Here is a 14,069-nt window from a genome sequence, read left to right on the forward strand (position 1 = left end):
GCGTGTGTCTGTGTGTGGCTGACCAAACCGTTGCATTCACAGGGGGAGAGGGGAGTCCGAGGTAAAAAGGGCCCAAAGGGCGATAAGGGAGAGCAGGGGGCCCCCGGATTAGACGCGCCCTGTCCTTTGGTACGTTCCAACCTGGCCAAGGTGCTGGGGATCATCGGGGGGGGGAGTCACCGAGCCACGGAAAGCAGCGTGGCGCAAGCCTTCCTCAAAGCAAACGCAGCTTCACTTAACCAATTACTAAGCTCGTTCAATTTTGGATATTAAGCCCAGGGCACATGAGCCCGGTTTGCTTTACGAATTAACGTATTACCTGAAGCGCTGCTTTATTGTGGTGGTGGTGGTCGCCCCCCCCCCACCGAACCCCCTCTGCGTGGTTTAATGTGCGCACGAGTCCACGTGGTCGATGTTTTTTTTGCAGCCGCGGTCTTTCGCGTAGACTCGAGCCGCGGGGCCACCGGCGTTGTACCCCCCGCCCTGCCCCTCTCTCCGTTATCGCTCGTCATTGTTTTCGTTTCTCAGACGACGCCGGGGTTTGGACGCGAGCTCCTGGCAGGCTCGCGCGCCCCGTGCCGTGCCCGCTAGCGCTCCTCCATCAGAGGCGGGCTTCTAATGCGCAGGGAGGGAGAGTGTTTGTGACGGACGCGGTCGCTTGGTCTCACGTGCAGGGATTTCGGGGAACCAAGGGGGAGAAGGGGGAGCCAGGCATGCCTGGCCTGGATGGCCTAGACGCGCCATGCCCGTTGGTACAGTACCCTCACTCTCCTCTCCTCTCCCCTATTCCCTGTCCCACTCTTATTTTCCTCTCCTCTTCACTCACCTCCATTCGTCCATCCCTTCTCCACACCTGTCACCCCCTATCGCATCTGCCCTCCTGTTCGCATCCATCCCCCCCGTGGCCTTAACTGAAGGAGATTAAAGTCTCCCCCCCCCGCTCGATTGGTTCACGCTCAAGTGGCTCTAATTCCTCTAATTCGTGTTGGTGGAAGAGCAGATTCCACTGGTAATTAATTGTCAAAACATTTTTACAAAATAAACGCCAATGTTTTTTGCTGATTTTTGTCACGTTGAAAATTGTTGTGATGAAACTGCATTCCACAACACACGAATCAGAAGACACGTGTTTGTTTTGGCCAAGGTTAATTTAACAACGTCAATACTCGCAGTCACCACAAATTGAACAGATTGTGCGTGTAAGAATAGATTATTCACGATCTATGCAAATTATATACTTATCTTACACTTAAGCTAATGAAACTATGGAATACAGACGAGACAATATATTAAAAACATATTCGCAACCCTGAATTGCGACAACGTGTCCAATCTCTGCCCGTTGAAGTAAATACCCGTCGAGTTTTTTACACGAAATTTTATCTCGCATAATTGGCACATTTGCCCCAAAGCCCACCAATGGCGAATGTTATGAAACTGGGGACGTAAAAATCCAAGTTGGGCAACAACTAAAACAATACTGCGGAGACGCTGACAACCTCCACTGGAGGCACCAACAAACTACCCTCGCCTCTCCACCCCATCCCTCGCGAAGTCCACCCCGACCACCTCCTCCTCACCTCCATGCCTCATCTCGTGTGCCACGCTCCACATCCTTGCTGATCCGTTCCTGTCCCCACTTCCCTGCTCCTCATTTATTTCCCTTCCTTGGCAACCCTTTTCCTACTTCCTCTCGGTTCGTCGTTAATCACGATGCCGAGCGCATGTCTTCAAGTGAGATGTTCCGCCTCTGCATGGCTCTGATAACTCCTATCAGCGATAGGGTTTTTTTTTACCCACATGCTAATGTGTCAAATCTTTTGCCAGCAAAAGATTTTTGTTTCACGCGTTCTGTTCCTCCCCGGCTTGCTTGGCCTGCATATTGACTTCGCTTTCCTGTCTGTAATGGGCAGTGTGGCTTTTTGTTTTCTTACTAATCACGTGTTCATAGGTATGTAAAGTATTATTCTTTATGGGTAAAACCCAGACAATCTTTAACAAAAAATCACGTAATTTCGGTAGACCTTAAACAATTCTGATCGTGGCAATAATAAGGCACAGTAATACTGCACAAAGTGAACTTTTAAGGTAAACATCTCCTGGACACTCCCTGCTCCTGCCTCCTTAATAATGTGCCTCCTTCCTGGCGTTGCGTGCCTTTAAAAGGCAATGCCATTCTTGCGTTATCCTCTTACTCCGAGTGCTGTAACATATCTGCCGTACGGATCCCAACCCTCACTCCCTTCCCAGCCTCAATCCTCTCCTGGGCACCGATTCCTCGCTGTTTTTGCACTCCCTTCCTGATCCTAATAATTTACGCGAACCCTTAGCAGTCCTGATTCCTTCCCAGTCCAACTCACCTCCTGATCCCAATGCCTCACAAATCCCGATTCCTTGCTGGTTTGCACTCCCTGATTCCCAATCCTTCTCTCGTCTCGAGTCCCAAAGCAATCCTTGATTCCTTCCCAGTCCGACTCACCTCACAGCTGAACGCCCTTTCCTGGTCCTTGACCGTTCCCTGTTAACCATTTTCCCCTGATGCATTTTGCTCCGCATTTCATGTCTGGGGAGGATTTGTGACGGCACCTGTGATGCGTTAGAGAGGGGCCGGGTCAGGCCCGGCCGTACGCACAGCTAATTGAGTCGACACCCGGAACACATCATGCCGACATTCACGCCACGCAGCCGTGACTGCCGAGGGCGCCTGCTTTGCCCATGGGCTTAATGAATTGCACCGCGGATTTTCTAGACAGCGCTCCAATGGAATATTAAACAACAAACCGGCACTCGGCGATGGTGGAGTTGCAGGTGTAGCTAATACCAGCACCGTGAGCAGGGCAATACTCGCCCGTTGTTCTTGAGTGCGAAATGGGGGTGGTGGTGGTGGTGCGATCTGACCCTGCTGTGACACGGCCTCTGTCGCTTGTGGTGCATTTCGTTTCAACGTCAGACAAATCCACCTCCGAGCGTGGCCGCTCTTTATCACGCCTCACGGCCCGGGAGCGGTGGGAGTGAGCGGCAGGGGTTGAGAACGTTAATGGAATAAACCCACGCTTGCGGATCAATAGCGGCGATGTTGATAGAACACCAGAGCCAAAGGGAAAAACAATTATTGTGATGCGATTTATCACACGTTACAATGTAAAACAAGAAGGTATTTTTTTTGTTATTACAAAATCTCACTTGAAAATATCACCTATATTCAGTGTGCATTGAATATAAGCATCTTTAGAATTAAATTCATCAACACTGCACTGAAAAAAAATCCAATTAGTTTTAATTGCATTATTTGTATTCACTTGTGCCCAGCCTGGGAATAATGGCCTTATAGACCCTTCTGAACAAATTGACACATTTGTGAGCATTTCCAAATAGTAGACATCATCAGTCTGCTCTAGGTTCATGGCCGTTGTTTACCCCTCTGGATAAAATTATGTACAGAAAATAATAAGCACCAAACATTTACAAAAAAAAACTCCAAAATAATTGGCACTTTTTTCACAATAGAGTGGAATGTCCAATTTTGTATTACATAAAGTGTAATGTTATGGTCGATCTTAATAGAGGGACAACACTGGTTGGGAGGGATTGATTGTTGTCATGGTGATAAGCATCTGTGGCCTACACCAGCAGGCCTTGCTCAGGCTTTGCTGACGTGTCAAGCCTCTTGCAGAGGTGCAGGCTATTTTTTTATTCAAATGTAGCTGATATTTATGTGTCGTTTGGATGTTTGCTGCATGAAGGTTTGTTTGCTGCCTGAAGTTATATGTTTTGATGATATGAACTGTGATGTTTGGAGAAATGCATGCTGAAAACTGAAAAAGAAAACAGCAAGTAAATTTAAATGATGCTGATAAACAAAATACACAACTGCGGGATAGTCTGTTCCTCCAAATAGTGTCTTATCAAAGTACTATTCCGACAGGCTTAATTTACATCAGTGTTAAAAGTGTTATCTGTTGTTTTGGTAAATCTGAAAGTGAGATGCAAGTCATTTGACCATTACCTTCGTTTCCTGAAACCAATTGAAACAAATACATACAGTGTCTGAACCATATTTTTTATACACATATATATAATTATTATAATTGGACCTGCAATGGTGGCTTGGCCAATTAAAGCAATTTTTAAACAACCTTCTAAACCCATAAATTGTACGAGGCTGCCCGTTCGCCATTACCTGCTACAGATATATTTGCACTGTGCACATAAGCAGATCAAACAACCGCACAGGGAATCGAGCAGTAAAAATGAGATTTACATTTCACGAAGCGGGGGGTGGGTGGGGAGGGAAATGCAGAGTTAAGATATTCATTGAAATCCTGAATAGAATCGGTCCAGTGTGAATCACTTCATGAAATTCAAATCGCGTGTGGTTGTCAACATATACATTTTCTCGTTCGTTTTTAATACACCACGAACTTCAAAGCTAGGCCGCGTTAACCCTGTTACTGTTAACCCACGGGCGCTTTATCAAGAATAATAATTAATCAAATTTCGATTTAAAGCTTTCGTGACTGCAGGGATTCATCTTCTTGGTTCTTTCGGTAAAGTCACGTAAAATGGAAATAATAAAATAATAAAGATAAAACATAATAAAATAATTCTCACGACGTTTCGGCCACAACGCAAGCAGCCGTCCTCAGGTGGAGAACAGGTCTGTCGAGAAGACAGAGTCTGACAGAGTCTGACTCTGTCTGACAGAGTCTGACTCTGTCTGACAGAGTCTGACTCTGTCTTCTCGACAGACCTGTTCTCCACCTAAGGACGGCTGCTTGCGTTGTGGCCGAAACGTCGTGAGAATTATTTTATTATGTTTTATTATGTTTTATTTTTATTATTTCCATTCTACGTGACTTTACCTAAAGAACCAAGAAGAAGAATTAATGACTCAAAAAACAATTACCTGCTCATGCGCATACTAAGAAAAATGTGGACACCCAACCTTTAGTTTGTTGACCTTCCACCGCACCTGCGATTTGCACGGTTGGCTCCGTGCGGTGCGAAAGAAGTTCAGCATCTGTACATACAACCCCCCCCCCCTTATGCGACTAGAATGGAACATCGAGTGGGGAATAATAACCCCCCTCGGTAAGACTGCACACATCCCCTGATCAGTATGATTAATCGTCAATGAACGTCAGAGAAAACACAGGCCTGCACGCGTGATATTCCCATCGGTTTTTAGCCACTCTTCAAATTTAATGCGGAGAAGCAAATGAATTGGATCAAATCAAGGGCGGCTTTACGCATGGACTGTAAACAAAAATCGGGTGCATTTCCATAAAAAACTTTCTTTGCCGTTGTAAATCAAGCAAGCGAATCGAGTGTTCACACGTGCTACATTTTTTATTCTGTTCAGGTATTTTTTTTTGCAGTGAATTTACTTCGTGAGAGTGCTCTCTGAGTAAGGACCAAAATTGTGAGCGAAATTTAAATGTAAACGGAGGGAAAAATAAATGTAGGCAACGCTTCGTTCATATCAATAAACCCTTTATGGTGTATTTGTTTAAATCAAAAATATTCGGCAACATCCGTCACATTTAAAAAAATCATAATTTGCTTCGCGGGATTTTAAGCTGTGTTTTTTTCATCAGCATCATTTTCAGATTCCTTGCAGCTTGGCTCCTTCGCGTCCGTGGCCAATTGTTAATGAAATGCGACCGTACGAAGGCGGCACCGACTGATTCCACCACTGGCTCGAGGAACCGACAAAGCCATCGCACCTGAGCCACGGTCACCCGTGGAACTATTCAGATGAACAAAGGCGCAGAACTGCACCCAATGGGCTAACGGCACGGCAGGACAAATTAATCGAGCGAAAAATAACCGAGATATAAAAAAAAAATTCACATCTTCTTGGTTCTTTCGGTAAAGTCACGTAGAATGGAAATAATAAAATAATAAAAATAAAACATAATAAAATTATTCTCACGACGTGAGAATTATAATTCAGACTCTGTCTTCTCGACAGACCTGTTTTCCACCTGAGGACGGCTGCTTGCGTTGTGGCCGAAACGTCGTGAGAATTATTTTATTATGTTTTATTTTTATTATCTTATTATTTCCCTTCTACGTGACTTTACCGAAAGAACCAAGAAGATGAATCCCTGCAGTTACGAAAGCTTTAAATCGAAAAATTCACATCTTTGCCGATGACGACTGGGGAGGAATGGTTTGTTTTTCTGCCCGGTTTAAATCGGCAGCGATCAATCCAATGTCGGATCAGGACGGTGCCGCCTCCGCACGTATCTTTGAATCGGCGGCGTCACAAGCTGATTTTTTCAACGCCTCCTGCCAATGGTTTGCGCGACTGCGCTGTATAGCTCTCCGATGCGTTTTCCAGCGTTTTCCTCCACGTGCTGGGAGGCTCCTTAAGGAAACCGTAGAGTTAAATTCAGTTGTGGGTGAAATGTCAGGCCGTCTTGCCAAAATACATCGGAGAACTATGAAGCAATGCCTCCATGGCCCAAGCTCCCAATCCATAGCGGGAGAGGTCCTCCCTCCACAAACGGGCATCACTTTGTGGAGTGACTCGAGCTGGTGACGCCGTTGCTGCGAATCGTACCGCGTGCCCTGCTGCCCGTGTGCATCTGCCGCTGCAGGCCGAGACTCACGCCAATGATGTGCCATTACCCCTTCCCCCCCCCCCCTACAGGGAGCGGACGGGCTGCCCCTACCTGGCTGCTGGCAGAAAGTAAGTGTGGACGTAGACGCGCGAGTTTTTTCAGAGTATCAGATTTTTTGTTTAGACTCGAGGAATCCAATGAGCCATGAAGCTCTTTGTCGCAGATGTACTGCGTGGGCGGGTCAGTTATTACACAATCAACTAAGATGAAAACTAAACTTTTTATTTTACCAGGTAAGGACCAATGAGCCATAAAGCTGTTTTTCAGAAGCGACCTGGCCACAAATGATAGCTGAACGAAGTGGCCGATCACGTGGAAATTTATAGCAGCCAAAATACCCGAATGCATATTTCTAAATGTGGAGGGAAAAACCGGAGGACCCGGAGAAAAATGCACGCGGACCGTAGGGAGAGAAACATGCAAACTCCAAATCTACAGCAGCAGGCGTCAAGGTCGGGATCGAACCCACGACCTCCTGTATACCAGGCGAGGTAGTTAACATCTCACCACTGCGCAACAATGGCTGGGCACAAGCCAGGCTCTGGGGCGTCAGGCTTGAGGCGGATTTGAAGCTTACATACAGGTGCGTGAGAATTAGTTTTAAATTGTGGGCTTAAATAGGCTTGGAGACTAATTTTAGTAGTAGCAGCTATGGGAAGGGACCACACATTTGCACATGATATGCCTTGACTCGCTGTCCAACACGTGTGGGAATCATTCATCCCGTGCCCAAGTAAAATCATGCTCGCCCTCACAACCAGAGCATCTCGGCTGGCCACACCTCAGGGTGGAGGCAGCATGGAAACCTCAAAGTGCATTGGGGTGCTCATGCTCATTATTAGTGGAAAGAAATCGATGTTTCTGGGAGGAGGCTAACCTCTCCGCACCCCACTGCTCCTAGCATCTCGAGAACACTCGACAAGGGCTCCCATGAGCGCTGGCCACTTGGGAAGTCACCCTTTTGTGGTTCCCCCCTCCCCCACCGCGAAATCGGCAAAACACCTCCGCATCGGGGTTCTCGGCCACGCGCACGTGACTTTGCATCCACGACGATCGGGCCCAACCGTCGTGCCGAGGGGCCGGAGTCCATGAGTCACGAACCCCCCGGGGTTGTTTCACGCTTTCGTCTCCCCTTGTCGTTGCTTGCGCATTTCTCTGCAAACAATTTTGCACTCAATCTTGATTTGAAGCTTTCGTGGCTGCAGGAATCCATACTCTTTGGTTCTTTCGGTAAAGTCACGTAGGTAGAAGAATAATAAAATACAAAATAATATATCACGACGTTTCGATCGCAACACAAGCGCTCGTTCTCAGCAGTTCCACTGCTGGATGATTTTTTTTCCGCCTGAGGACGACCGCTTATTTTTTATTTTATTTTTATGTTATTCTTCTTCTACCTACGTGACTTTACCGAAAGAACCAAAGAGTATAATTTTGCGCTCGTAAACGATTCGCCGTGGCGGTGAATCGTCGCCGTCCATGCGGAAACACGCGCGACAGCTGGCACCACGATGTTTATTTGTTTGTATCCCACGTTGCCTCGCAAGTAACAGATCAATCGAATGCCTTATCAGAGGCCAGGTGAGACGTTAAGTCACAGCGCCGTATTTGAACGCGGCAGATCAAGGCGAGTCAAAGTGTGCGCGTCCCTGCTCTCAAATAAGCATTGGGTGTTGCTCATCGCAATTCATGGTCCTGAGCCAGTGGTGGAAATTCGACATTCCAATGGCAGGGACGTTACATAAATGTGGGTTCGGTATCGCTAATCGGTGCTCGCACTGCAGGCTGATCAGCCCCTGTTGTATTCATGTGGGATGTTTCTACTGCCCATACATATGACCGCTCCCTCGCTCAACACTTTTGTCGTGTGCCTGGGTTTTCTCTGGGTGCTTAAAGTACTGCGGCGTCTTCCCACACACACGCGCGTAAGAGCGCTCATAAGTGGAATTAGCCAAACATCCCAATGCAGGATTCGCCTTGATAAAAAAAAAGAGTGTCTTGAGCCTCGGTGCGGCTTTCCCCAATGAATAAATTATCGGGGATATCCACAATCGGCTCACAATCGGAAGTTTGTGAGTTGAAATTCCTGGTTGGCTCAGCCCATCATCCCACCTCGGGGTGAGGGGGTCGATAAAATAGGTACCGCGTTGTGAGCTCGTCAACAACAATGGTTGTCCACTGGCTAGACTCGGCCCCGATCACTTGAATGGGGCATTTCTCAACGACTCAAGCCGGCAAACGGGAGGTGAGCATTGCCTCGACGCTCATTTGAGCCGGGGGTCACTTTGACTTCGCCTTGTTACTCTCAAAATGTAGCCTCGTTGGGCGGCTATCCTCACCTGTCCGAGATAAGCGTCAACGAGCGATTTACGGAACTTATTTGCGCCCGTGTGTGTGTTACCGCGTGTTCCCCACCGAGCTCCCGCACTACTAACTGCCCGCGTGTGTGTGTTCGTGTGTTTTTTGCAGTGATGGTCTGCCTAACCCTCAGCATGGGGCTGCTGTTGTATATAAGATATAAATACTATATTTTGTATCAAACGTCGCTTTTTTGTAAAGTTGTTTTTTTATGATGATGTTGTTCTTGTTTAGATCTGTTGGGTTTGGTTTTTTTTTACACTAAACCGTTTTTTTTTACACGTTGATTTCGTTTATACACGGTTCGTAATAAGGCATGAGCATAATAATTTATGGCTATGGCCACACAAGTGTTATGTACGTTGCTACGGTAACAAATTGCTTGCCTCTAAGAAAGCCATGGGGGGCAGGGTTTGGGGGGGGGGAGAATTTCAACATCTCCGTTCTACATTCACGCTAACTTATTCATGATGGGCGTGACTATTCGCTTAATTAAAACAGAATAAGCGCGCTTCGATTTAAAAAGGTACCCGGCCTTCCGAATTGTTCTCTTCGTTCACGAACATTCCGTGCTACATTCCGTGGATAATTAAGCATTTCTAGATTTTTTTTTTTTACATCGTTCCAAATACGGCTGGTGGTGTGGACCAACCGACCTTCATTCCGACGAGCCGTGCTGCCTTGTTGAAGTTGCGAGGTTTGCTTGTCCGATCCGAGTAGCGGAAGGCTGCGATGAAACCTACGAACATTCCGCGAAGCGCGCCCAAATAAAACGATGTGCTCGTATCTGCGGCCACCGCGCCGCGTGTGATCGGTCAGTGGGTACAGCGGAGAAAATCCGTAGCGCTGCGTTACAGATGTCAGTCTTCTCATAATAATAATTGTAATGAATTTCTTAATATTCATCGTCAAGTACAGAAATTACATTTGCAGATTTAACACAAAAAATTCGTTGTTAAGCTCGCGAAGAGTTTTGCAGTGTGGTTATGTCAGTCTTCTCATAATAATAATTGTAATGAATTTTTTAACGTTCATCGTAAATGACAGGTATTACATTCGCAGATTTGAAAAAAAATCGGTTGTTAAGCTCGCAAATAATTTCTTAGTGTGGGTCCAATCGTGTTAGTGCTGCGGGCACATAGCTATCGCGCGTGGCTGCTCTGGTCTTGGAGGCGCTCTCCCAAGCAGTGCTCTCCTATGCATGGCTCTCTTGCACTGCCAGCCAGCCAGTCAGTTTGCCTCTACCGCGGTGTTCTTCATTGCGAGGCCCGCGGGCGACTGGCGGGCCCCTGGTGGGCTTTAGTGCGGCCCCTTACGTCCGGACCCCATCATCATCGTGCCGCTGTCAAACCCTCAATGGTTTCAAATGTGTGGCGGCCCTCACACTGATGATGTCTTCTTATCGGCGAAAGTGCCCGTGCCCCCCCCCCCCCCCCTTTGAAGAACAGTGCTGTACCCACTGACCACGAGCAGCGGCAACCTGCAGCCAGTGGGGATCACGAGGGGAGGTTCAGCAAGCTCTGCTTCCTGGCGTATACACGAGGGGGTAGGGAGGGAGCGCCTCGGCTCCACGTGTCACGTTTACTGCGCTGCGTGTTGACAAGTGGCGGCCGTCAAGAGAGTTTTGGGCCAATCCGGGGCTGCGTCCCTTGCCTGCCATGAGACCCCCCCAGGGGAATGAACCCACCCACGCGGTCGTCGCTTGCAAGTAATTTATTCAACGGGAGTAACTGGAACGTGAATGTGATGGAGAAGTGGCAGTGGACAGGATATTTTACTAATTAACGTTGGGTTTCCACGCGCCCCCCCCACACCCCCTTGGGTGTGGACAAAGTCGGCTTTCGAAATGACTCCAGAAGTCGATCTGTGACGTCCTCTTCAGGCGTTGCACTGATTGGCACGAGTGTCAATTTCTTAGCGGCATCGCGTTTCCAATTTGGATCATAAGTGGGCAAATTTAGAACGATAACGGTGACAGTCGCTGGGTTTTCTATCAACCTTTGTACTTTGTACGCGTTGCTCATGCCGGCCACGGCTAACATCAGTGGCGAGATATCTGAACCGGTGCTGAGTGCCCCCCAACCCCTTTCACCAACCCACGCGGTCCAGTATGGTGAAGTATGGGCAAACAATCCCCATGACCGACATGGCTTGTGGCGAGGGTCCTTACTCAGCGTTGGATTCACAGCGACCTAAAATTGAATGATGATTCAAGTGGATATTAAGTTACCCTACCTCTTCTAGACCACTTAAAATGCCACCGCAGGTAGCCGAAAATCTACGATCATTTTTTAAATCGACACAGTCTCTCCTACCCTCCGTCTCTCTCTTTCTCTCTCCCCTGGGCTTCATGGCAGTCAAATATAGCGGCCCTCTCACATTGAGCGCCGTGGCGGTTATTCGGTCTGTGGTTGCTGCGTGAGTTCATATGCAAATATTAACAGATTGCTGCTGCCCGTGTGTGATTTAATATTGCCCGTGTGTGTGTTTTTATACGTCGCGTACGGCGGTTGTCATAAATCACGCCAATTGTCTTTAACATTTTCGTGTTTTATTTTTAAACAAAAAAAAAGCTATCAGATAATGCATCCTGCTTTGTGTTGTGTTTTTAAGACGGTTTTTTTTATAAGCGCCGGCAATTGTTTGTTGTTGTGGATAATACACCACCGTGATCCCATGTTTTATGCTTCCCATTGATCTAAAAACACATTCGTTTGGAGCGGCGCTCTTCATTGCAAGGCCCGGGGTGGCCACGGGCGGCTCCTGGTGGCCTGTAGTGCCGGCCCCTGGCGTGCAGACCCCGACAATACACGACAATTGACAACACCCCCCATCATCATCATCGTGCTGCTGTCAGACCCCAATGGTTTCGAATGCGTGGCGGCTCTCACACTGATGTCATATCGGCGAAAGTAACCCCCCACCCCCCCTCTGAAAATTAGTGAAGAACAAAACTTTCGAAGAATATAGCTGTGATCATCGCTGCATGGAACTTATTAACCGAGGGGGGAACGAGACACATCCATTCATCGATGAATCACTGATTTTAAACTCGTGCCACGTGTAAGAATATATTGTTGTTTTAGATTCGTAAATGTAATTGTGGGGAGGGGGGGTGTAGCAATGGCGCAGCGGCTAAGTCACTGCGCTCTAAACCCTGCGACCGAGTTCCATTCCTGGGCTCAGCCAACATGGGTGGCAAGTGACCACATCTGAACTGTTCCTGCACCAACGCGCGTTGACCAACACGGTGAACTCCTACGACCGACACAACGTGGGGAGGCCTTCATCCAGCGGTGGATTGACAAAGGTCTCTGCTTCAGAAAGAATGACGCATGTAATTGGGTCACGTCAATCGTGCGGCCACATGAAGGCTCCTGACATTCGCCACAATGTTACAAAAAGGAATTCAATCTTTCATTCATTTCGGCATCACAATAATTAATCGAATCTCCACGGGGTTGAGGAAATGGTGAATCGTGCCATCCCTTTCGTAATCTGTGCACCTATGAAAGCTCCTCACGCAGAAGCTGATCACGTGACACGAGCTTCCACAGCACCAAACAGCCTCCTGGCACAGTCCGAGATAGTCCAAGATGGGAGCCCACCTCTAATTTGGAATGGAAGCTCAATTAATATTTTACTAATGTTACCAGCCACATGCGAGGGTGGTTCAAGCAATTCCTAGACCTTGTTCTAGTAGAACAGAGAGTTTTACATTCCAGGATCATGGCAGCTCCATGTTTTTATTGATGATCACAGTCCATAGCATGGCAGCTGTTACCAGCAACTCCTCACAAACACAGCCACCGCACTCGTAACGACAAAGATCCCCCGTGTAGCCTTAACAGACTTTTGGAGAAAGTGCTGTTAGCGAGCACCTATGAAGGCTGGAACGGCACACGAGGGGGTGGGTGGCTAGAACCACCTTCGTCCGCCTTTGTCTCCCCAGTGGCGATGTTTACACATCACACCAGATACTCACTAAAGGCCGAATCGACTTTGATAATCGTCACTGACGTTGACCGTGAGTGGGAATCGAACTCGGGTCGCCGGGGTCCGTAGCAGAGCACGCTAACCACTCGCACCACAGCTCCCCATAAACACGACCACCGCGCTCACGCAACGCTCACAAACACAACAGACAAACACAGCCCACTCACGTCACATCGCCTTCTCCCAGCCATGCACAAATGCCCGAATGCCCGCAAACACAGGATAGAAGGAAGCGTGATATTTGCTTGAACCATTTCAAGATATGCGTCTTCCACTCGTAATTCACAAAATATTGCACAACCACCTTGGCTGGAAGCAATGTAATTGCGAATTGAAAACCCTCAATAATCCCTGGCAGCAATCCAGAATCTCTAACCCCGGTTATGTAAAAAAACAACATTTGAGACTGGCATGAACGGCAATTTAAAAGAAAAGTGGCTTTTATCCCGTCGTATATTTTGAAACCGTGGATCACTCCGCACACGACAACCGCGTTTCATCCGCGCAGTATTATGAATTAAACATGGGAGCAATTTCAATGGTATACGATGGTTTTCGGTGGCATGGGTTGTACTTTGCTTTTTCGTGCGGTATTGTTGGAGATGAGGCGTGTTGTCAGGCGCCACTGCAGCCTGTGAAGATCACAGCATGTTTCCTCTGAGAACAGAGAAAACACTTTAAACCCACAACAGTGAAACTGGCCTTCTCAAATTGATCCTGAAAAGTGCCTGCATTTTTTAGAAATCCATGCGGACACAGGATAGAGGGGGGGGGGGAAAGGTGCCTTTCAACATGTTATAGTCCAAAGAGCCCACTATAACCAACCTGCAGAACAAATATATTTTTGACCCACTCCCCCGTAAATTCGTACAAAGCCCATTTGCTTCACATATGGGCTGTACATGTGACATGGGACAGTGGTTATTGTTCGCATGATGGTGTGTGTAACACGGCGTGGTTTTCAAATCTTTGGTTCCCGCGCCCATCCCCACCATCTCCTCTCCACCTCTCCCGGGCCTCAGACAAATGTCTGGTTTACTTGCCATGGCCTTCCAATTAACTAACGTGATGATAACGTAAAGGCAA

General features: G+C 47.6%; 1 protein-coding gene across 1 annotated transcript in view; it reads left to right on the forward strand.

Annotated features, from left to right (window-relative positions):
• The window catches only part of LOC144934222 (uncharacterized), a 115,984-nt gene extending 104,445 nt beyond the window's left edge, over window positions 1-11,539 (forward strand). The window contains exons 36-38 of the mRNA XM_078859829.1: window positions 43-129; window positions 6,659-6,697; window positions 9,099-11,539. Of these exons, the coding sequence (XP_078715955.1) occupies window positions 43-129; window positions 6,659-6,697; window positions 9,099-9,101 (129 nt within the window). The 3' untranslated portion in view covers window positions 9,102-11,539. The remainder of the gene's footprint in view (window positions 1-42; window positions 130-6,658; window positions 6,698-9,098) is intronic.
• Window positions 11,540-14,069: the final 2,530 nt, after the last annotated feature.

The sequence above is a fragment of the Lampetra fluviatilis genome, chromosome 9, assembly GCF_964198595.1.
Source record: "Lampetra fluviatilis chromosome 9, kcLamFluv1.1, whole genome shotgun sequence".
Taxonomy (NCBI): domain Eukaryota; kingdom Metazoa; phylum Chordata; class Hyperoartia; order Petromyzontiformes; family Petromyzontidae; genus Lampetra; species Lampetra fluviatilis.